The sequence below is a fragment of the Siphateles boraxobius genome, unplaced genomic scaffold, assembly GCF_051911475.1.
Source record: "Siphateles boraxobius isolate OS27281-9 unplaced genomic scaffold, OSU_SipBor_1 41, whole genome shotgun sequence".
Taxonomy (NCBI): Eukaryota; Metazoa; Chordata; class Actinopteri; order Cypriniformes; family Leuciscidae; genus Siphateles; species Siphateles boraxobius.
The window spans coordinates 43,728,291-43,750,323 of record NW_027509042.1 but is presented as its reverse complement, the minus strand read 5'-3'; the positions used below and the strand labels follow the sequence as shown (position 1 = coordinate 43,750,323).

The window sequence follows — 22,033 nt, the reverse complement described above, 5'->3', positions numbered from 1 at the left end:
AGGGGAGCGAGAGCTGCATCCATGCACTTCGTAAATGTACGGGGTGCTAAAGACGGGCCGAAGGGGAGGTATTGATATACCTGGCCGTCGAAGGCGAATCTCAAGAATAGATCGAGAGATATAAACCAGTCCCTCGGGCGAATTTGAGCGAGGATTTGTCTGGTCGTGAGCATTTTGAATGGTCTTTCATGAGAGCTTTGTTCAAATGTCTCAGATCTAAGATAGCTCTTAGAACTCCGTCCTACTTGGGTACGAGAAAATAGCGTCTGTAAAAGCCTTACTCGCTCAAAGAACAAGGTACTGCCCTTTGCACAGCAGTTTGGCCATTTCTGCGCGGAGTAGATGCGCTACTTCCGCTTTCACTTTCGTCTCGGTCCGTGCTCGAAAGCGAGGGGGACGGCGAGCGAACTGTAGTGAATAGCCCTGTCTTATTGTGCTTAGCAACCACTCTGATATCTCTGAGCGGGGTTCTGCACGAGCCAAAGGTAATGCGAGGCATTTTTAGAAAAACGCCTCGCGCTCTTTAGAAAGTGAGTATCGCAGCGGCGAACACTCACAGAAAGCAATAGCACTAAAAGGATACTCGTCGCCGGATGGCGTAGCAGGCACGGAAGGCTGAAGGCGGCGAAGACGACCGGCTTCCTCAGGCGCTTTCCTCTGCGTGCTGGTCGCTGGTTTCGACGGCGGCGGCTTCTCTCAGAGTCCAGCGATGCGGAGAGCTTTGCTGAAGATGATGAAAATCAGGGAAGCAGCCTCTGAGCCGTACTTTTATATGCTAAGCCACCCCCATTCTAGCGGGCTGTGTGACGTGTCATTTGGCATGACGTCACGCGCGAGGCACAGTGATAGGCTGCTGCAGTTGCCGTAGGGCAGCCAATGAGCGCTCAAGATAGCCTGCTCTAGGTCTGCTAGCTGCTGCACTGCGTTGACAATAAATGGAAAATTAAGAATAATTTTTTGGCTTCAATATCTCGAGAAAAGATGACTTTACCCGTAGACTAAGCAACTTACGCAATACGAGAGAACCTCTCGTAAGAGAACTGCAGTGACAGAAATACCTACTGAGGGGATTGGTTTTTAATTTACTTTCATATGTGTTTTAAGTATTCTGTGGTTCTGTTTTTGTGTGTTTATTGCTGTTTTAAACTGCTCTATTGCTTTTTTTATTGCTGGTTAAAAATAAATCTCAATGTATTATTATTAATTATAAGCATTATTAATGTCTGTAAATAAATATTTTTTTCTTTAAAAACATGACCCTCAATTTATTGCTGCTACCTTTAACAAGTGCAATTGTTCTGCATATAGTAAAGTACCCACACTCCATGTGCTCAAACTTTGCACCTACATCCACAGTGTAGCCACATCCAACCCACATGAGGGCCCGCTCTAATTTGAGCTGTACCACTAGGGCCCCACCTGGACCCCATAGTGTGGGGCCCACACGTGCTCCACATTTCACGCCGGTATTTGGGCCCATAATAGGCTGCCCACAATGGCCCCACATGGGCCCCTAAAGGGTTTGCTGTGGGCCCACAACTGGCCCCACAGTCAGCCCACAGTTTGGGCTGTACCACTGGGGCCCCACCTGGGTCCCATAGTGTGGTGCCCACACGTGCCCCGCATTTCACTCCGGTATCTGAGCCCACAGTGGGCTGCCCTCAATGGCCCCATTCGGGCCCAGAAAGGAGCATGTTTGCTGCACAAACTTCATGCATTACCAGATGAATTGTCCCACTAAAGCTGCATATCAATCTTTACAGATATGCATTGTCTATCAGAAAAGACAGTCATTTCCATACTCTCTTGAAACTGGATCGATTTACTGTCAATCAAAGAGAGGGAGGTGCCAATCTTCATCATTGGCTCTCCTTGGCTATTGATACCAGGTGACACCTCTATCATGGATCGATTGGCTCAAATGACCTGTCCATAAAAAGTTCAGGGGTCAACGGCCATTTTGACATCACATTTGATTTAATGTTTACTTTTCAAATGAAGCTAGAATATAGAATATGTCGAAGTTGTGATAGCTCTGTCGGCTAACTTGAAATGCTATTACTACATTCTGTGGATGCTTATTGATATATAAATGTGTTATGGACTAAATACTTCTCTGATTTGGATTGTATGGACCCTTTACAGTGTAACCAAACCATTTTTGTTGGAATGTAATGGATCAGTGGACTAACAGGAGGCTTCATAGCTGAGTTTCTTCCAGTTTGTGTTTGTTTATTTGGCTGTTGGTGGTCTGTCTCTCTGTGGGCCTCGATTCAGTTCACTAGTATAATAGTGCAGCGCTTCTGTTGTTGTACGTCACACGCATCACACACATGTCCAGCGTCGGCCAATAGTGAGCCTACGTGTGACGTAGCACTACTCTATCACACTACATTAACTGACTAGAGGCCCACTGAGAAGGAAATGAATAGTTGAAATAAAGTTGTTATTTTTGTTTGTTTTTGGCACAAAAAGTATTCTCGTCGCTTGATAAACTTAAGATTGAGCCACTGTAGTCACTTGGACTATTTTAACGATGTCTTAAATTACTTTTCGGGGCTGGCAAGTTTCAATCCCTGAAGAAGCCTATGGAGGAGTGATCCAGCTCTCAGATTTAATCAAAAATATCTTAATTCGTGTTCCGAAGATGAACGAAGGTCTTACGGGGTTGGAACAACATGAGGGAGAGTAATTACTGACAGAATTTAAATTTTTGGGTGAACTATTCCTTTAATACAAGAAGTAGTAAGTATTCTTGTTGTAAGGCAAATGGAAAATGGAAATATATCTGTACAATAGTTATCATGGTTGTAGTAACATTACTTAATGAAATGGCTCAAATTTCAATATGTCTCTGTGTATTAGGAAACATTCATAACACTCATGCATGCTATGCTCCCATCATACTTGATTCATAACAGCAATTCTTCATCCGTCCTTGTTTAAAATGCCACACATTTTGTGCCAGATCATTATGGTGATATACTGGGAGTTTGTTACTGTTCTTCTCTATTAGTGACTACTGTTTTCGGCATGAGGAGTGTTTGTCAGGCTTTCAGGGACACACAATAGATGAGCAGCACTGAGCAGTTTTCTGTTCCTCCTTCATTAGATGGATCAATAAATGCTGCATCTGCTGTCAGAGGAGATCACAGCAACACCAACCCCCAGAGAAACACACACACAGCGAGAAGACAACAGTCTCGCTACAGATTAAAAATCATGTTTTCATGGAATAATTGGGAGTATTAGCATCACTATAACTGTTTCTCATAACTCGCTCTTATAAAGATTTGAGAGTATTTAAGATTTAAGCCAGGTTTCACAGACAGGGCTTAGATTAAGCCAGGATTAGGCCTTAGTTTAATTTGGTCATTTAAGTAGCTTGGTAACACTTTAGAATACGGTTCCTTCGTTAATGAATAACTACACAAGAACGAATGAGTAACACAATATTAACAATCTAGTAACTATTATTAACTAACAAGAAACTCTGATTAACAAACTAGTAAGTAATAGCGCACAGATGAAAGTGGTAGTTCACTATTAACTAATCAATAACTACTATTTTTTAATGCTTCCCAGAGAACTACTGAAAAAGTTTATTAACAATCTAGTAACTACTATTAACTAAAAAGAAACTCTGATTAACAAATTAGGAAGTAATAGTGCACATGTGAAAGGGGTACTTCATACTTCTATGGGAATTACTAATTATTCGGATCCGTATTCTATGGTTCTTGTGTAGTTATTCATTAACAAAGGAACCGTATTCTAAAGTGTTGCCAGTAGCTTTTATAAACGGGCCTTAGACAAAAACATTACTGGTGTGCATCTTGAGACAAAACAATGGCACCGATATATTTTAAGATGTGTTTTCAGTGCAAGTTCCTTTCAGTTAAAACAGCTTAAACATGCATGTTAGTCTGGAACTATCTTAAAGTCTAGTCTGTGAAACCAGGGGTGTGAGTTTTATGGCTTTTAGTTCTGTTAGATTCTTTACTATTGTCTAGGACAATGGTGGGAAAAATCAAATATATGCATAAAAAAAAGTGTTGAACGTATCCAGGACATGCAACAAAAATAAGTACAAATATGTTACCAAAATTCCAACCATGATGGGACACAAAACTACCTCAAGTTAAATAAGAACTTGTTTAGTCTGTGGTCTTTTTTATTTTTACTTAATTCTCATAATCTTCTGTGATTCATTGTCAGCCTTTTTCTAAAATAACTGTAATGTGTTTCAACATGCCAGTGTTTGAAATGTTTTCACTGCAGTAAGTGTGCACTCGCTGAACCTGAGAGTCTCTGGTGTGAGTGGCTTCACTATTCTGCCCTCTGGTGGCTAATGCATGTGGACAGATTGCAAACAAGCATAATGCGATAAAACTTTATTTTCAGGCTTTTGCCAAAATAAACTTGGCAGTTGGCACACAAAATTCAGAGTGATTCAATTAACAGTGATATTAAAGAAATGTTTAAACAATGAAGAGAAAGTAATTTCTAAAGGTGTTTCAAGCCCATAGCTAAGTGTTTCATGTTGAGTGTTCACAATCATCTGTAAAGGAGTTTCCCTCTAAGCTGCTTGAACAGTGACGGTCTTGAATCCACGGAGAATGGTGGACTGATCCTTCAACTCTAAACTAGCGTGAAGCATCTTGTCTCCCGTCATCCTGGGAATGAAACGGATGGGCCTCCTCATAGTTTCTCGAGGCTGGATCGTAAGCCTGAGATATAAAGAACAGGACATTTCAAAACAGGGAAATCACCATTACTACTGCTCAAGTTTAGGGTTAGTGATTTACACGAAAAACAATTAGGATTCATCTTAAATCTAGATTAAATCAAGGTTTATATAACAATTGTGTTGCAGCAAACTTAAACAAACTTGCATTTAAAGCATCATTTTGATCCTTTAAATTTTAATTATGTTGCTCCACTACTTTAAGTCTCAGAGTTTATATTGTATAATGGGGCAAATCTGCAGGTTTAACACACAGATTAATGTACACTAAAGTTTCTGTGTTTTGCATATGATTACACAATACACACAGACAAACTGAAATAACCTGTGATTTTAGTGCTTGAGCAATGCAGGCCAACAAGTGTGTACTGACACTTTTAACAGACACAGCTGCAGTGAAACTGATGTCAAAGATAACATGTCAGGACTCTGGTTTGATCATCAGCGCTTCTGTTGTGTTTATTTTGTGTCTAAGTTGTCAGTTTCTCTCACTCTGCCATCACAGCTGCACCTCATTCTAATCAGTGCTAACACACACACCTGTCTCCCTACACACACACCTGTCTCCTATTTTGCTTTGATTTTCTCCGCTACTTATGCTTCTCTCTTTCTTTGCTTCCCTGTCTTGGTTACTATCCGTTTTATTACTGTCCTAAAAAACAGTCTTGTTCTAGTCGTGCATAGCTGACATGCCTTGTCTTTTTATTTAATCATGTTTTTTTCCTCTGATTTGGCTAGTCCCTGTACTGTTTTTGGGAAACCTATTCGAAAAAAAGCAATTTAACTGAATTACATGGTTATTTTTGTGCATTCATTTTGTGATCGATCGATCGCTCTAAAAATTGAAATGAAACACTTCACGTACCTCATCTGAACCTTCTCCTCCAAGAGTCCTGAACCCACTACGATGAGGTCACCGCTCACTGCAACATTGAACGGGTTGGTAAAGGTTACCGTGGCAACTTGCTGTGTGTTAATGATGACCGAGTTCTCGTTTTGAATCTGGAAGAAAACACAGTGCTCTTAGTAAATTGCTTTATTACTTGTGAATTCAGTTATGCCAAAAATCTATATAATATATTTTTTATAATATCCTATGTTCTTGGAGTGATGCAAAAACAACCCGAAACCTTTAATTTAGTCACAAAACAAAATTGGGCTGTTTCTTAAAGTCAACATGAAACTGCACTTGCAATCCATTGTAGGATGAGACTCTGTTTTGTCCATGAAAGGAGGTCAATATATATTAGGAATGCACTGTATATCGGTCACCCATATCAGTATCGGCCGATATGTCAATTTTTTAGTGTTATCGATTTCGGCCCAATTAGAAAAGTTGGCCAATATATTAAAGTTGATAAATAATGGATTATTTCCTTCAGCTGAGACACTTCAGATGTGCACTGTTCGCCAGCAAGTCTGTCATATCTGCTAAATAAAATTATAATGAGAACATTATAATTGTGTGCTTAGGACAAGGATTTTAATAAGACTTTCGTTTTTGTAATCACGCTCTCAAAAAATATATAAAATGTAATTTATCGGCCAATATACTGGTTATCGGCTTACAAATATAAAGAATTATGGGTTTCGTGCAAAATGTTCATATCGGTGCATCCCTTATATATTTATATATATGAAGACTTCAGACGCACAAGCCTCTAAGTCCGTCTTAAGTTTTTGTTTAATATTAACATTTTTATCAGGATCCTATGTATAGGTTTCTACCTAAGTACTGGCATTTCTGAATGGGCTGAGGCTGGGATTTAGTGAGTTTGAAGTGAAAGTATTTGATGAGCGTATACTATGTGCGGATATATTTTTATATGTAGGCTATATAATGTCTATGATGGGCCACCAATACCTGTATATTGAGGGCAGGGCTGGTGATGTTAAACTCTTTTGTAGCCAACACTCTCTCCTGAGACTTCACATCCTCAATAACCACAGCCAGGCTGACCAGGCAATCCTCCATAGTCTCCTTCAGCATGTACTCGTTGAAGGAGATCTCGTGTTTTACAGTTACAGCTGGTGGAGAACAACAGACAGGAATCATGCAGTTGATTGCGCAATTCCTAATGAATAATTTCAACACATTTTTGAGGTAATCAAAATCATGTAGTCCAATACTATCCAGATTAAACATTAAATAATTTATCTTTTATCACTGTAAAGCTGCTCTGTATAAATAAAGGTGACTTGACTTAACTCTTCCCAGTCTTTCAGTAACGCTCTGTTTAGTTCCTGTCTCTATGAAGCCCCTCCTTCTAAAAAGGACACTGTGCTCTGATTGGTCGGCTGGATCAGTGTGTTGTGATTGGTCGAGCAGTTCGAGTGTCTTTGGGAAATTTCCTGCTCTTACCATAACCGCCAGTTTCAAAACACTACTAACTGACTCAACCAGCTAACTTAACTAGCCCCTTTATTCTACATATTAATTATTTAAATGAGGAATATTGTGACGTGTTCGTTTCTGGAAGAAATTCAAGACTACAATGGAGGCGTTTCTGGGAGTTCAGAAACACTGACACTGATATACTGTGCAAAATAAGCATTATAGGTCTTCTTTAAAAAAATAGTATGTAGTGTGCATTCCATATAAAAACATGTCACGCAGTAGTATGTTACATTTTAGTCACATGACTCCATGAGTGCTGCTGTCCAGTTAACAACTTAAAAATAAGTAAGGTTGGGTTTTTAATTTTAAATGTAATTTTGTAAAATGTTGCGAATACTTCAATGTGGTTTTATATTTCTGCCAAATCAACAGAGTAACTGTGAAAAACAACTGGTTCCAAGTACATTTTAACTCCGTTTAAGCACTTTGTTCAGTTTAATATCGTTTGCAGTATTCTTACTTTCATTCGGGCCGATCTTCAGATCATCATGAGCCTCCCAGAAGGCTCCAGTGGGATTGCGGTTGTACTCTTTGTTCTGAGCGTTCACGTGTTTTCTCAGCAGTTTCGGAATTGCCATGTTGTTAGTGATTATGACGATGAAAGAAATGTTTTCTCCGACAACAGGTTCTTTCAGAAGCTGGAGAGAAACTCCAACGCCCTGAGGAACTGCATGAAAAATCACTGTTATATCACTCAAACAATCAAAGAGCATTATTAGTGTGGGAAGAAAAAACAAATGCTAAAACGTACCGACTCTTGCAGTAGTACCTCCACCACCTCGAGCTGAAAGAGAATATCACAAAAGTATTTAAATATAAAAAATTTATAAAAAGTTTTTTTTGCATTTTTTTTTCTTATTTCTTATATCTTGGTGTGAGCATACACAATTGTATTCAGAGAGTAATAAATACTTTTGTCTGATCTCATCTTGATATCTGCTAATGTGTTAATAATTTGATTTATTGTCTTTTTTACTTTTTTATCTCTCTTGTTGAGATGCATCAATAAAAAGTTAAACTAAAAATATAATTAAAATAGATTTTGGTTGATGTTGAGTTTATGTAAAAATATTTCCTCAAAGTCTTGTTTAACATCAACCATTCTTTTTTATATTTTGCTAATGCTGCTGATACTAGATGAATTACACACTTCCTCTTAAAAAAATGATAAAAACACATTTCTAACCATAAATGGCTTTCCATCTAAATGTGAAAGAAATCAGTTATTTTTTTTTTTTTTTGTATAAACATCTATTGAACGGTAAGTATTTTTCTTATTGTGTCTCAGAGTTTCTCTTACCCATCTCAGTTTTGTATTCTGAGGTGATGTCCTGCATGGCCATGGCTGGACAGGGACGTTTGGTGCAGATCAGGGCTCCGACTGAGACTTTGTCAACGCTGGTTGATAATATCTTCCCATCTCTGATGATCATTCTATGCACATCTGCATTGACTGATGCGTAAACGAAGGGTACGTCGTACAGCGCGTTCACTTTCTGCTCATGAACGGCTTTCACAGCAGCAGGACCACAGCGGTACATTCCTGTGACAGATTCAGTTTATGTTTTAGCATCAACACGGCATCATATCCCTGCTGGAATAACAGCATGCTTTGAAGCAATTGGTCTTTTCTGCATGCAGGGATAAAAAGCATATGAGTTTTCTATATATATTAGCATTGACCGACCGGCGCTCCTCTCTTGTGGCGTCGGGTCAAGAACCTGCCAGCCGTCATAACCTCCATCCAGATCAGGCCTCTTCATCCAACTCTCCACCCACACATGGAAGTTCCTGAAAAAGCCCAAACACTTTTAACTCACATTTTGAACTTTTTTTATTCATCAAGAATCCTGCAAAAAACTATTTTTCACAAAAATATAAAGCAGCAAATCATCATATTAGAATGATTTCTGAAGGATCATGTGACCCCGAAGACTGGAGTAATGCTGGAAATTCAGATTTGATCACAGGAATACATTACAGTTAAAAACATAATCAAATAGAAAACAGTTATTTTTAACTGTAATAATATTTCACTGTTTTTACTGTATTTTTGATCAAATAAATGCAGCCTTGAGCAGAAGAAACTTCTTTCAAAAACATCTAAAAATCTTTCTGGCCCCAAACTTTTGAACGGTAGTGAATGTTTTAGCAACATAACTATGACAAGAGGACTTTTCAGCTTTCAAAGCGTAACTCACCAGATGCTATCCCGACCGATGGACAGCTTTTCACCATTCTCTGAGAAATATTCCTCAATCACCATGTTCGCATTTGTGTCGTGAGCGGAGTTAAAGTTGGTGATCACTCGAGTTGGAATGCCGAGGGCTCTCATTACTGTTACACAAACACATGCATTTGATATATCGATCATCAACAGCACTAATTCTATTACCAGTGACCCATTAAATGAATAACAAAAACATAGCCATTCACACAAAAACATAACCATTACACACCCCCAAACACAGATTATTTTACTCCACACAATCCGAGAAACACAAAGCCATTGGCTCTTTTGGAGCTTGGCTGCATAAATCACCATCCATTTTTTTACTGTATGAAAAAGAGCAGCTTGAACTTTCTTCCTAACATCTATTTTTGTGTTTCACAGAAAATAACAGCATACAGGTTTGTGAGATTTCTGGGTAAATTAAAACTTTAAAGGACATACACTACCATTCAAATGTTTGGGGTCTGTACAATTTTTTTTAATGTTTTTAAAAGAAGCCTCTAATGTTCATCAAGACAGCATTTATTTGATTAAAAATACAGTAAAAACAGTGGTATATTATTGGAATTTAAAATAGCTGTTTTCTTGAGGATATACTGTAAAAAGTAATTTATTCCTGTGATCAAAGCATCATTTTTCAGTATTAATACTCCAGTCTTCAGAGTCACATGATCCTTCAGAAATCAGTATAATATGATGATTTGCTGCTCAAGAAACATTTCTGATCATTATCAATGTTGAAAACAGTTGTGCTGCTTCATATTTTTGTGGAAACTGTGATGCATTTGATGAATAGAAAGTTCCAAAAAAATCTTTTGCAACATTATGTCTTTACTGAAGTTAATGCATCCTTGATAATTAAAAATATTCATTTATAAAAAAAAATGTTTTATAATAATCTGACCCCAAACGTTCTAACGGTAGTGTAAGAACTCATATTGGTCTCACCTGTACACATGACAGCTGCGAACACCCAGCACTGTCCGTATTTCACAGGGCTGAATTGTGTTTCTGCCCACTTCCTGAGAATATCTGCGCTGCCGGTCCATGTGGAGGGGTTTACACCATCATTGTACTTTCCTGACCAGTTCCCCATTAACACCCCTTTATCATCCTGACTGTTCACCTGATGAGAGCGACAGAGAGACTACATTAGCACAGAAAGAGTGAGTGGAGAGCAGAGAATGAGAAGAGATCCGCCTCACCATAGCTGAGATCACACGACCGATGTACACCGGACTGCTGCGGTTCAGAAGATCGCTTCTCGCGTTGGCTTGAGATTGAGGACTCAACTCCAGCAACTTCATACAGATGTCCAGTATTCCTTTTTCATACTGAAAATACATGTGTGTCAGGTATTAATGAGAAGCTTTTTCAGTGCTGTGCCTTCAGAGTCAACAGTCAAACATCTCACCTGATCGAAAGACCAGGGTCTGCAGAGGAGGTTCTCAGGGCTGCCTTTAAACAGCAGACCGAAGTCATTCCTGATGTATTCATTCCTCAGACCCTCCGACTGCATGAACACGGAATCAGCTTTGGAAAAACACAGAAGAGGGTGAGCTTGGTAATGACAACAAATGAAAGCAATAAGCCGTGCATTACAGTGATTTTACCACAGCTAAGGGGTTTGTACGTATGTAAATGAAGTTCTATGGCAATGAAAGACATCAATATTCCACATATCACACTATACCGGTCAAAAGTTTGGGGTCAGATTTAATTTTTTTTAAATAAATGAATACTTGTATTCAGTGACGACACATTCAATTGATCAGAAGTGACATTAAACATTAATAATGTTGCAGAAGATTTCTATTTCAAATAAATGCTGTTCTTTTGAACTTTCTATTCATCAAAGAATACTGAAAATGCAAGTTTCCACAAAAATATAAAGCAGCACAGCTGTTTTCAAAACTGATAATAATCAGAAATGGTTCTTGAGCAGGTATTCATCATATTACAATGATTTCTGAAGGATCATGTGACACTGACGACTGGAGTAATGATGCTGAAAATTCAGCTTTGATCACAGGAATAAATTACATTTTACATTAAATTCACATAGAAAACAGCGATTTTAGATTGTAATAATATTTGACTGTTTTTACTGTATTTTTTTTATCAAATAAATGCATAAGAGTTAGCATTAGTTAAAAAAAGTTAGTTAGTTAGTTTAAAAAATCTTACATACACCAAACTTATAAACTGTAGTGTATATCAAGTAATATTCTTAAAAATAATATTTTCACCATGTAATATAGTTTATTAGCTGACAGTGTGTACATTAACTGACCAAGGCTCAACCAATCAGATTTTAAAGCAGAAATTATTAATTTATATTCAAATATACAATAATTCCAATGTAAATCTTAGCATAAGATTATGCCTTTTTTTTTAATCGAGTCCTACAAATATGAATGATTTCTCAAATTATGTGTGTTGTTGATGTATGGGGTGAGAATTGTTGCATTATTCCAAATAAATGGATTGAGATCAACAAATAAATGTAGAGATTCACAAAAATATATCAAATTCAGAAAATAAATAGATTAAGATCCACAAATAAATGTAAAGAGTTTCACAAAAAATTATAAAACTCACAAATAAATAAAACGAGATTTACAAATAAAAAAATATTTACAAATGTGTTTTTTGCCACAACCACAACTCTGCCTTGCATTTATTTGTGAACTGCTTTCTGCGCATTTGTAAATCCCCTCACGCATTTGTGAATTTTGAAATACTTCTAGCGTGGACCTGCAGACAAATCCACAAATAAGTTACTCCACCCACCATTTACCAAAGCCAATCAGATAATGGCCACATTGAGCTGACCAATCGTAGCACATTCTCGCTACAACCAATCACGTTAGGCTTTACACTCGGGCGAGAACTGGATCTGATTCATATTGCAGATATTTGCATCCCTGAAAGGAGCTGTAATGGGCGCTTCATTCAAATTGTGCTGTTTGTGTGGTTAAAACACCCTGTTTCAAAAAGATTGTTGGAGTTTAATATATTTATTATTCTTTATTATTAACTCAGGATTACACACAAATTATGATCATCACAGATCCCAAGCATCATAACACCCTCTCTACACCAGACTCAAGCGGCACATCAAAAGCAAATAGCACATTATCTTCCCTGCCGTAGCAGTTTCAAATCATGTAAAACTAACATGTTTGCAATGTTAACACATTGTGCCCATGACGTCTGAAGATAAATGACGTGTCTATAATCTTCTTTATTGACTATGCTGGCTACATTAAAATTCATAATTCGTGCGTCTACACTGGACGCGGCGCATCGCGACACGATGATTCATTGATAGCAAACGGATGCCCGTTCTTCTTCTGTAGCAGCTACTACACGCAACTACACGAGGACACATCATTTGCACATTTGCTTTGTCCAATGTAGACAGCCTCACTCGGGGTAGACACGATGTAAGAAATGACAAAACGGATGATTATGTCTTTTAAAGCACAATCGTTGTGACAAATAGCTAGCTATAGGACATACATATTATGTAGAAGATAAAATATCAGCTCAAATGACCATCATTGAAGATGTAACATCGTGTAGGCTACGGGGTTACGAGTGGATAATGCAATGCTGAAAAAAATACATATTTGCATTTATTTTGGATGCTTTAAGTAACTTTTACAATACAATATTATTAAGTCTGATTCATATAAAATATTATTTGCGTGATCAAGTGTTTTAACGGATAAATTCAAATCGCTTGTCTGCGGTGCATTTCACTTTAAATGCATAATAGGCTACAAAATATTTAATCATTAGCGTATTTAAAACTTGACTGAAGAAGTGGGAAAAGCTGTTGTGACAGTAATTTCAGCCCGTTCTCATCCTTTGGCGTCATACATGTGACGCTTTGTACATTTCGTTGAAATCTTACGCACATGGCATCCTTTAGCATCAATATGAGATGCAGAACCCAAGGCGTCATACAGGTGACGCTCGTCTAAATCCAACGCACATGGCATTGTTTAGCGTGAATATGAGACGCAGATCCCAAGGCGTCATAACCGTACTCTACCCCAGACCTAAACCTACCCATAACAGTGCGTGTTATATTGATGCTAAAGGATGCCATGTGCGTAAGATTTCGACGAAATGTCATATGGCGTCACCTATATGACGCCAAAGGATGAGAATGCGTTAGTAATTTCCCCCATATATTACACAAACCCGCGTATTTATCACGTTATCAGGTTGTATTGATGCTTTTCTGTTTTACCATGAATAACGCTTCCATAACACGTTGTATCCATAACATAAGCGCTGTTTCTCTGGCATTATCAAAGGCTCATAAAAATGTGTCTTGGCTTGATACACAGTCTAATGGTCTAACTCTAATGAAATCCAAATTTAAAACATATTTTACTGAAGCAATATTATGGGCCTTAGCCACTTCCTATTTGAGCCAATGCAGATGAAAGAGCAAAGTTATTTCAGGCAAAGAAATCTCTGATTATAAAGCCTAACGTGATTGGTTGTAGCGAGAATGTGCTACGATTAGTCAGCTCAATGTGGCCATTATCTGATTGGCTTAGGTAAACGGTGGGTGGAGTCACTTATTTGTGGATTTGTCTGCACGTCGACGCTAGAAGTGTTTCAAAATCCACAAATGCGTGAGGGGATTTACAAAAGCACAGAAAGCATTTCACAAATAAATGCTAGGCAGAGTTGTGTTTGTGGTATAAAACTAGGGCTGTCGCGGTGAAGGAATTTCCCTTGCGGTAATTTTGAGTGGCTCAATAGCGCGATATATGGTTTTACCGCCATTTATTTATTTATTTATTTATATTTATTTGTTACTATATAAATACGTGTTATGATGTGGTTAGCATACACAAAAACAATGTAAACAATGTAACCGAAACTAAACAGCGTCTCTGCGCATTGAAAGACTGTCACTCAGCGCGCAGTTGTTACGCCAACGGACTGTTTTTGTCATTAAAGTCATTAAACCGTTCATTCAACGAAAACGTTCAAAAAAGCTGATTCCTTAAATGATAGATCTAATGAAACAAGGTGTTAATTATTTTTTAAATTTGAGCTTCACTTTTCAAGGCTCAGCTGGCCAGCAATGCTTCACTTTTGGGCAAAACTGAAGCAATGCTTCACTTAATAGAGACCAATGGCATTGATTCAATGCGTGACTCGCTGCTTTCCCCCTACGGCTTCCTCGCGCTGTGTAATGCTGAGCAGCGCTGACGCCATTCATGGTAAATACCCTTACACGTTAAAAGGATGATAGCCTATGACAAATATTTCGCTTTCCTTGGAAACGGTAACCTTTTCACGAATATACATGACTTGACTTCAAAGACAGACGCAGGTAATCGCACGCGCTCAGTCGATCACATTCACTGTCTGTTTAGGCTTAAGTCCTAATCCACGAATCCTCTGTAGGCAACGAATCACAATGATAAACAGTCTTGTTATCATTATTAACTTATTTAACATTAAATACACGGTACGAACTACGAAGGGAGGCCTTATGAAAAAAGAAAACGCGGTTCGCGGTTGCTGCGGTTACTTGCATTCCTCTGCGGTTCGCCTGTCAGTAGCGCGGTACTGCAATATTGCGGTTATTGCGACAGCCCTATATAAAACACATTTGTAAATATATTTTTTTATTTGCAAATCTCATCTAATTTATTTGTGAGTTTTATGTTTTTTTTGTGAATCTCTTAACATTTATTTGTGCATCGTAATCTATTTATTTGGAATAATGCAACAATTCTCACCCCATATTGATGAGATACATTTCAAATCAAACATTTCTATGTATGATAGCCTATCTAGAGTCCATAATATCATAGTGACTTGAATGTGCACGTTTTTTCATTATGTTGAACACAAAAGAAGAAATTTTTGAAGAATGTTAGTAACCAAAGATTTCAGGACCCCACTGACTTCCATAGTATGACTTTCTTTTTTTATTCTATAGAAGTCAATGATGACCAGCAACTTTTTAGCAAAATTTCTTCTTTTGTGTTTAACAGAACACATAAACTCATACAGGTACTATTGTTGATGTACAGTTGTTGGTCCTGCTCACCTTGGCACCAGGGGTTGCAGAGGAGCGTGAACTGTCCCAGCACATATGTTCTGATGCTCCCGCGGGTCTCGACTCTCAGGTGAAGTGTATAGACTCCTACAGAGGCAGTCGCAGGACTGAACAGTGATACGGTCTGCGTACGGCCTGCGTTCGGGTCAAGTCCGCTGCTCTCCAGAATGGCACTCCATTGAGACGGAGAAGGGTTTCCAGACACGGAGACGGGGATCTCCAGCGACAGCGGCCCTGCGGTGAACATAGTGGAGTCGGGTTCAGACTTAAACACAAATACAGGGCTCTGGAAGTCAAACTCTACTCATGTTCTCCATAAAGGAATTTGTTTTTATAAATAACCTTTCAAGACTGACATACTATAAGCTCTGAGCTGTTAAGAAATGGTGTATAAGTGTGTAGAACCCATACGACAATCTGTCCTATACTTTACAGTTATCTAAAAAAACGTACAAGGTAATATAAGGTAACTACATGGGTTAAGGGGTAGGTTCAGGGTTAGTACCTAGTTATCACACTTATTATAGTATGTACAAGAGGAACAAGACTGTAAAATAAAGTAATACCAATACCTTTTTTTATTTGCATGTATTAGAATAAACCTATATATATATATATATATATATATATATATATATATATATATATATATATATATATATATATATATATTCTTTTTTTTTATCAATTATTATAGTCAATAGATTCATTTTTTAAATGATTTCTATCATTTTTATCTAAATCATTGCATGCTACTAATACCTTTTATATACAACCCCAAATCAGAAAAAGTTGGGACAATTTGTAAAATGCAATAAAATCAAGAATCTGTGATTTGATAATTCTATTTAACCTTTTATTAACTGACAAAAGTACAAAGAAACGTTTTCCAATGTTTTCACTGACCAACATAATTGTATTTTGTAAATAAAAACAAATTTTGATTTTGATGGCTGCAACACACCCCAAAAAAGTTGGGACAGAGACAAAATAAAAGTGAAAAGATTATCCAAATTAGATTATCCAACTATTTTGAAACAGTCCATAATGAGCAGGTGAATTGGTAATAGTTGAGGGTATCCTGTTTGGGTGTAAAAGTACTTCTCAGTCTTATTAAGCAAAGATGGGTCATGGCTCATCACTTTGTGCCAAATATCTTGAGAGAATTGTCAAACAATTAAAAAATCCCATTTCTCAATGCAAGATTGCAAAGCATTTATGCCTTTCATCATCTTCCATACATAATATTGTCACAAGATTAAGGGAATCCAGAGAAATCTCAGTCTGTGTTGGGTAAGGCAGTAAACCTCTGTTGAATGTGCGTGACCTTTGACCCATCAGATGGCATTGCACAAGATGCCATCATGCTAATCCGTTAAATACAGACACATGTGCTCAGGAGTAATTTGGAAAACTGTTTTCACTGAACACAGTCTGACTCTGCATCAAGAAATGCCACTTGAATCTCTGTTACGCAAGGAGAAAGCTTTACATCAGTTCTATGTGGAGATGCCGGCGAGTTCTCTGGGCCTGAGCTCATCTCAGATGGTCTAGAAGACAGTGGGAATGTGTGCTGTGGTCAGATGAGTCCATGTTTCAGCTTGTTTTTGGGAGAAAATGGACATCGAGTTCTCAGTCCCAAAGACAAAAGGGACCAACCAGACTTTCACCAGCGACAGGTGCAAAAGCAAACATCTGTGCTGGTATTGAGGTGCATCATTGCAAACGGTATGGGTAACTTGCATTATTGCGAAGGTACCATTGACATGGAGGCATGTATTTGGATTGTACAGAGACATCAAGAACTGCCATCAAGATGACATCTTTCCTGGGAAGCAAGACAATGCCAGGCCTCATTCTGCACGTGCTAAAACTGTTTTAGACACTCTGCACCAGAGAAGAGATGTGCCGGCCTGTTTACTGCAGTCCAGATATGTCTCTAATGGAAAATGTATGACCCATCATGAAAAGGAGAATCAGGCAACGATGACCACAGACTGTTGAGCGGCTGTCTTGTATCAGACAAGATTGGGCAAATATTCCACTAGCAAAACTCCAACAATTAGTATCCTCAACTCCCAAATGATTAAAAAGTGTAATTAAAAGGAAAGGTGATGTGACACAGTGGTAAACATGTCTCTGTCCCAACTTTTTTGGGGTGTTTTGCAGCCATCAAAATCAAAAAGTGTTTATATTTACAAAATACAATTATGTTGGTCAGTGAAAACATTGGAAAACTTTTCTTTGTACTTTTGTCAGTTAAAAAAAGGTGAAATAGAATGAACAAATCACAGATTCTTGATTTTATTGCATTTTACAAAATGTCCCAACTTTTTCTGATTTGGGGTTGTGTATATATATATATATATATATATATATATATATATATTGCAATGTTTTATTATGGGATGAATAAATTACCTCATAAAATACAATTTTTAATATATATATATAGTAGCCTACACTTTACAAACACTTTTTTTGCTTTTAGTTCATGAGCACAATCGAGCAGGATTCACTCAAAAAAATTTTAGGCCTAAATTTAAGATTTAAGCATTTGGTTTTCATATAAAATTTCCATCTATTTGAATTACACAGTCTTAAAATTAACAAACTAATAAACCTGATGTATACTTGGTAGTCATACTGAAACAGGTAAGATTTCTTTAATGGTACTAATAAACTGAATGTGTTTTAAATACACAAACTCCAGGTTTATATGTATGTATGTATGTATGTATGTATGTATATATATATATATATATATTCAATATTTATAAATGAATAAATTAAATTTCTTTCCTAATGCACAGATTCATGCTGATTCTAAGCTATTTGAATAACTGCATTTGGAAAATATGATTATGTACTGATGAATCATAATACAGAGGGAGTGAGATGAGGCTGCACGTTTATTTCACACACGCACAAACACAAAAACATACCTAGAATGATCCGGAAGACCAGTTTATCCTTCAGTGGATCAAATGGCCGTCCATCAAAGTTGATGAGGATGGTGAAGGGCTGTCCTCTGCGCAGCACCAGAGTGCTGGAGCTCAGGCCATCGGTCTTGTGTCGGAGCTGGTTCTGGACCTGCTGAAGGTGGACATTTCGAAGCTTCAACTCTGTATAAAAATGAGCAAATGTCAAATTATTTGTGAGGAAGCTGAAGAATTTTAATATAAAAATATTAATAATTTAAAATAGCTAATTACTGAACAAAAATGTTCAGGTAAACAACAGAATTCATGTTTAATAAAAAAATACAATTAAATATTTGTATATAATTTTTAATTTTTCAAATAAACAATTAAAGAATTATCTGAAATTGTACAAATATTGAAGGATTTCAAATTAATAGCAATTATTCATTTATAAACAACGATTATAATATATATATATATATATATATATATATATATATATATATATATATATATATATAACATGATAGCAGCATTAATCTGATAAAATTAAATGACATTGTCAGAAAATATTAAAGCAGTAAATTCTTTAACCGTTAATTAGTGCTAAAGTAGGGTTTACGGCTTTGGTGTTTGGGGTCAGATAGACCCCAAACTTTTACAGAGTGATCGATTGCATAAGGAAGTACTATATATCAGTTTTTAAATTTACTTCTTAACCATACATGTATGTGTTTTTGTGGATATTTGGTAGTTTTTTTACCTATTTTATACCGATCTGCAGGTTTGTGGAAAAACTTTAGGAATTATAGTTAAAGAAAGAAAGTGCAATGACCCCATATCTCCAGTAGAGGTCCATTGGGACTCATTTCATTTTCACTTCATTTTTCTTGATGCTTCAACTTCTCACCACTTTAAGATATATATATATATATATATATATATATATATATATATATATATATATATATATATATATATATATATATATATATATATATTGTATGAATATATATGTAAACATTCTAAAATACATTTAAAATCTGTATTTTTGTCAAAGTTAGAATTTGTTGTTGTTGTCTGATATTTTTTAATTGTCTGCTTTTGCAAATTATTATACATAAATTTGCAGAGACGATACAAGTCACCACTAAAAGACATGACTTACTTGACTTACAATCACATACTATTTATTTCAGAAAATTATTTATCACAAATGATTTATTTTTTTAGAACAAGAGATGAATTTTAAAAAGTAAATAAAACCCAAAATAATACAAAACAACAGCACCCATAAACTTTAATGAACAGAAGTGAAGGGTACACAGAGCAATAAATTGGACCTAGAGTTATGTTATAAAAAAAAAGGACCTAGAGTTGTGTATTCTAGTGCACAAACACTAGAGTGTGTGCTCTTGTATTACTCCATTTATGTATGGAACTTTTTCAGACATATTCCAGTTTTGTTGATTTTATTTTCCAATTTCTATAAAAATGCTCGCTGTTGTAGTCACACACACCTCTGTCTCTGTGTGTGTGTGTGTGTGTGTGTGTGTGTGAGAATGTTCATTCCACTTTATGTTTATGCTCTAGGACCAGACCTTAAATTAAATGTAGAAATTTTCAGATTTATACTGGATTTATTTATTTGTTTGTTTTTGACAAAACAAAATGAAATATATTTTTTTTCATTTTCAATGTGGGGTCCCAAAACACCTTAAACGGTATAAAATGTACACACCTTTAGAACAACCCAATCAAGCCCTGATTTTGTATGCATGTTTAGATAAATTAATTAGGAAAAGTCACAGAGTCTCATGCCCCTGAGATGAAGGTAACACTTTTTAAAAATGAAGGAAAAGTCCAGTGGGGTCAGCTGGGGTCATTTTCAAAACACTGATTTTAAAAATAGAACCATGAATAGTAAAATAACTGTTTAAGGTTTAAGAAAATGCCTTGCTAGTAAAACAGTAAAAATTTAATAAATCAAAAATTTAAGCTTACCGTCCATGATACTGCTGTGTTGTGGTTTGCTGTTAGATTCAGGTTCTACGTTTATTGTAGTTTATATATGACATTCTTCCACTCCTCCCTGAGACGTCACACCTTACAATCAGAACCAACACCTAAAAAAATTGCGCAATCACTCATACCAGAGCGCTGTGCGTTCCAGCGGGTGGATGCATGTGTGTGGATGGATGCATGTGTGCTGATGGATGCATGTGTGCAGTCACACAATGAGTAATGCACACGCATTTAATTAGACACCTGAATTCATTGTAACAAAAGTGAGATCACATCTAATAAATAAAGAGTTGTCGCATTTTATGGATGATAAATAAATCACTTTATATATGATTTTGCATTTGATTCTGTGAATCATGGTCTTCTTTTGCAAAATCTCAAATTTATAGGTTTTTGTAATACAAGTCCTTAAGTTTTAAACTATTTGACTGGAAGAACTCAGTGTGTGTAAATAATTCTAATTCTAATCCTCCAATAGTAAAGGCAGGTGTACCTCAAGGATCTATTTTCGGACCAATTTTATTTTCTATTTTGTATAAATTAACTTGGTGTAGGATAAGAGCCAGCAAATGTACACTTTTATGTGTATACTATATGGCTCCATGCCACTGTCCATACACATTATTGTAATTTATATAAAATGAGACACTTTACTGTGCTTAAGGTGTAAAAATTATATAATTTTAAAAGCTTTAAAGGAGCAGTATGTAGGATTGTGGCCAAAACTGGTACTGCAATCACCTTCAAATGACTGTAGAGCGGTGTATCCCCTCCTCCCTGACTCGAGGTTGCCAGATAGGCTGCAGGATCCAGCGGGAGTGTAGGCTGCTACAAGAAGCTTTTACTGTTAATTATGTTTATGCTTCAAATGAGAGATGTTATGCAAAGTAATTATATATCGCAAAAATTTACTAATGGCGATTAGCCAAATATAATAGTAAAGATGTACGCTCGTATGTGACAGTACATTGTTAGAACAGTAGCTGTTAGTATAACTTAGTAACGGTAGGTATCTGTCATTAACGTAAGTACAAGCACAAGCCTCGGTCACTGTGTGTAATCGATATCAAAGATACAGCTATTCATTTAGCTGACACTATAATTGAAAGCGACCAGCTGTATTTTTTAACTTACTCTGCAGTTAACGTCCATAACGCTAAAATATGTGATGTGAAAGATTACGTGTCATTCTATTATTTTTGGCTGTAGAACTTGCATGATAAACAAGTAGGCTACAAAACGTTCCAAGTGGGACACATTATTCACATCATAGGCTACAATGTGCTTTTCATTGGTGTTATGGACGTTAGAAAAAGTTATTTTACCGTGGAATTGCGCTTCCAAATCGATGACCCACCTCCTCCATATGAGCTAACGTAACGTTACTTTGCACGAACATGCATAACTTTGTTCGACTGTCATGAATATTTGAAATGTCCACTTACATCAAGTACAAGTCAGCCAAACATAGATGAATCTTACCTGTCCAGAAATTCTTCTCCGTTTTCAACCGTCTCCATCTTTCAAAGGCATCTCCTATACAGATCCTTGTTTTATTTCGGACTTTGTCACAAAGTATTAATGAGTTTATGAGTTAATCAGT

The 22,033-nt window shown here is 36.7% G+C and overlaps 1 protein-coding gene across 1 annotated transcript; it reads right to left on the bottom strand.

Moving 5' to 3' along the window:
• Positions 1-4,379: 4,379 nt before the first annotated feature.
• On the bottom strand, positions 4,380-20,511 carry LOC143707130 (protein-glutamine gamma-glutamyltransferase 5-like). Its single transcript, XM_077199887.1, has 14 exons — positions 20,410-20,511; positions 18,427-18,606; positions 15,473-15,715; positions 10,793-10,911; positions 10,584-10,712; positions 10,327-10,504; positions 9,347-9,482; positions 8,833-8,936; positions 8,446-8,688; positions 7,897-7,929; positions 7,606-7,812; positions 6,612-6,775; positions 5,613-5,749; positions 4,380-4,730 (listed from the first exon to the last, which is right to left on the bottom strand). The coding sequence occupies exons 1-14, from the start codon at positions 20,414-20,416 to the stop codon at positions 4,580-4,582; spliced, it is 2,031 nt and encodes a 676-aa protein (XP_077056002.1). The 5' UTR covers positions 20,417-20,511; the 3' UTR covers positions 4,380-4,579.
• Between the last annotated feature and the right edge of the window lie 1,522 nt (positions 20,512-22,033).